This window comes from Pundamilia nyererei, unplaced genomic scaffold (genome assembly GCF_000239375.1).
Source record: "Pundamilia nyererei isolate P.nyererei 1_Seehausen unplaced genomic scaffold, PunNye1.0 scaffold00629, whole genome shotgun sequence".
In the NCBI taxonomy this organism is placed as follows: Eukaryota; Metazoa; Chordata; class Actinopteri; order Cichliformes; family Cichlidae; genus Pundamilia; species Pundamilia nyererei.
This window is the reverse complement of record NW_005188030.1, coordinates 87,489-89,317: the sequence shown is the minus strand read 5'-3', so window position 1 is coordinate 89,317 and position 1,829 is coordinate 87,489. Positions and strand designations below refer to the sequence as shown.

General features: G+C 38.5%; 1 protein-coding gene across 1 annotated transcript; it reads left to right on the top strand.

Annotated features, from left to right (window-relative positions):
• Positions 1 to 703: 703 nt before the first annotated feature.
• On the top strand, positions 704 to 1,215 carry LOC102200557 (retinal cone rhodopsin-sensitive cGMP 3',5'-cyclic phosphodiesterase subunit gamma-like). Its single transcript, XM_005754700.1, has 3 exons — positions 704 to 858; positions 946 to 986; positions 1,139 to 1,215. Exons 1-3 carry the CDS (start codon positions 704 to 706, stop codon positions 1,213 to 1,215), a joined length of 273 nt encoding a protein of 90 aa, XP_005754757.1.
• The last annotated feature ends 614 nt before the right edge of the window (positions 1,216 to 1,829 follow it).

Genomic DNA, 1,829 nt, shown 5'->3' with positions numbered 1-1,829 from the left:
AGCTCTGGGGAAGAAGCTGTTCCTCAGTTTGGGTGGATTCCGTCACTCACAGCGTTGTTAGCCCTCTTGTGCGCGCAGACTGCAAACCCCCCCCCCCACTGTGTGTTGCCCTGATATCTGCAGTGTGAGGTTGGATCGGTCATTTTCATCCTCACACTGATGCCACTTATTTCGGTCTTTAACTATGGCCTGAATTTCTAAGAATGATTAAAAAAGCTGAACTTATGAAATTGTTGATTAGAGTTGTCATTGTGTGTATTTGTGTAACCATGACCTTGCTCTGCTTAAGCAGAGCTTATTGTTTATGTAGTCATGTTTTGTACATTATTTGCACATTATATTTATTGGACTCTTTCGGCTTTGCATCTGTTTTTTGTTTTTTTAAAATTATGTGGTTACATCTATGCACATTTACATACAAATTGCATTGCTATTTTTCCATTTTTTTAACTGTGAAAATAAATAAATAAACATTTCAAGCTATTGTCAGTGTAAACCTAGAGGCCACTTCAGCACATCCTCACAGTAATCTGATTATGAAGGCGCTTTCAAGCTTGAAGGTATCGCAGCATTTGATTAGTAACATGAGCACATGGCTTGTCTTTATATGAGGATAATTACGTCACAAGATTTTTATAACTGTTTCATTCATTGTTGGGCATTTTAATGACACAGTGACTTTTACAGTTGAAACAACAGAAGCATGAATTTGGAGGTGGCCAAACCCGAAGGAAAGACTGGCAACAAAGCTCCCCTCAGAGCCACGGCCCCCGGCTCCCCACGCAAGTCTGCACCCAAGTTCAAACAGAGGAACACGCGGCAGTTCAAGAGCAAGCCTCCCAAAAGAGGAGTGATTGGGTATGTCTCTTTCTGATAACCTCGCACGAGTCATCTAAGTTTGTCAGATATCCTCCAGTAAAGCTTGTTATTTTCTTTCTTTACCAGCTTTGGAGAGGAGATCCCAGGAATGGAAGGTCTTGGAACTGGTAAGTAAAAAAATAAAAGTCAGATGGCTACATAACCAAAACATGCACATGACATGACCTTTTCTTCCTTTAAAAAACAAAACAAAAAAAACAAAAAACAAAAAAACAACAACTCATGATTTGTTTTCTTCTCTTTGTTTTTTTCATTTTAGACATCACTGTAATCTGCCCGTGGGAGGCACACAGCCATCTAGAGCTACATGAGCTTGCCCAGTATGGCATCATCTGATTATCTCCGCTGTGAAGTTGTTTTAAATAAATGTGGCAAATTTTGAATTTCAGTATTTAGTTTCAATAATCTGGATCATTAATACTGGCTGAAAAGGTGTCTTTATACGTCTGCATGCTGTGAATGCTGTTCTTTGTCTTATATATTTTATATTGTAAACCTAATTTCATAACGATCTCAAGCTGCCATGTTCACAAAACGTGTATCTCGAATGTGTTCTCGTGTCATTGCTTGAGTCTGTGGTTTTAGCTAGAACTCTGTTAGCTTGGTTTCTGCACAATCGTCAGCACTGTCTTTATTATATTTAATCAAACTCTCGAATAAATGTTGACATTTTTAACACAATTTCAGTCATTTGATTTTGTCCTTTTATTTGACGGTTATTTACTGACCCACACTGCGCATGAGAGATTACATCATTCCCATCATAAATACCATCTGTAATCATCATTATTTATTCAATATTTGTTAACACTCAGAACACAAAACTTGCTTTTAGCAAACTCAGTTCAGTTCATTCAAAACAGCGCAGGAAACCTTGCATGTGTGGGACGTGCACATGTGTTTCACATATTTGCAGCAGGTTGTCCACCGTCAGTCGCTGAAAGGTGCTT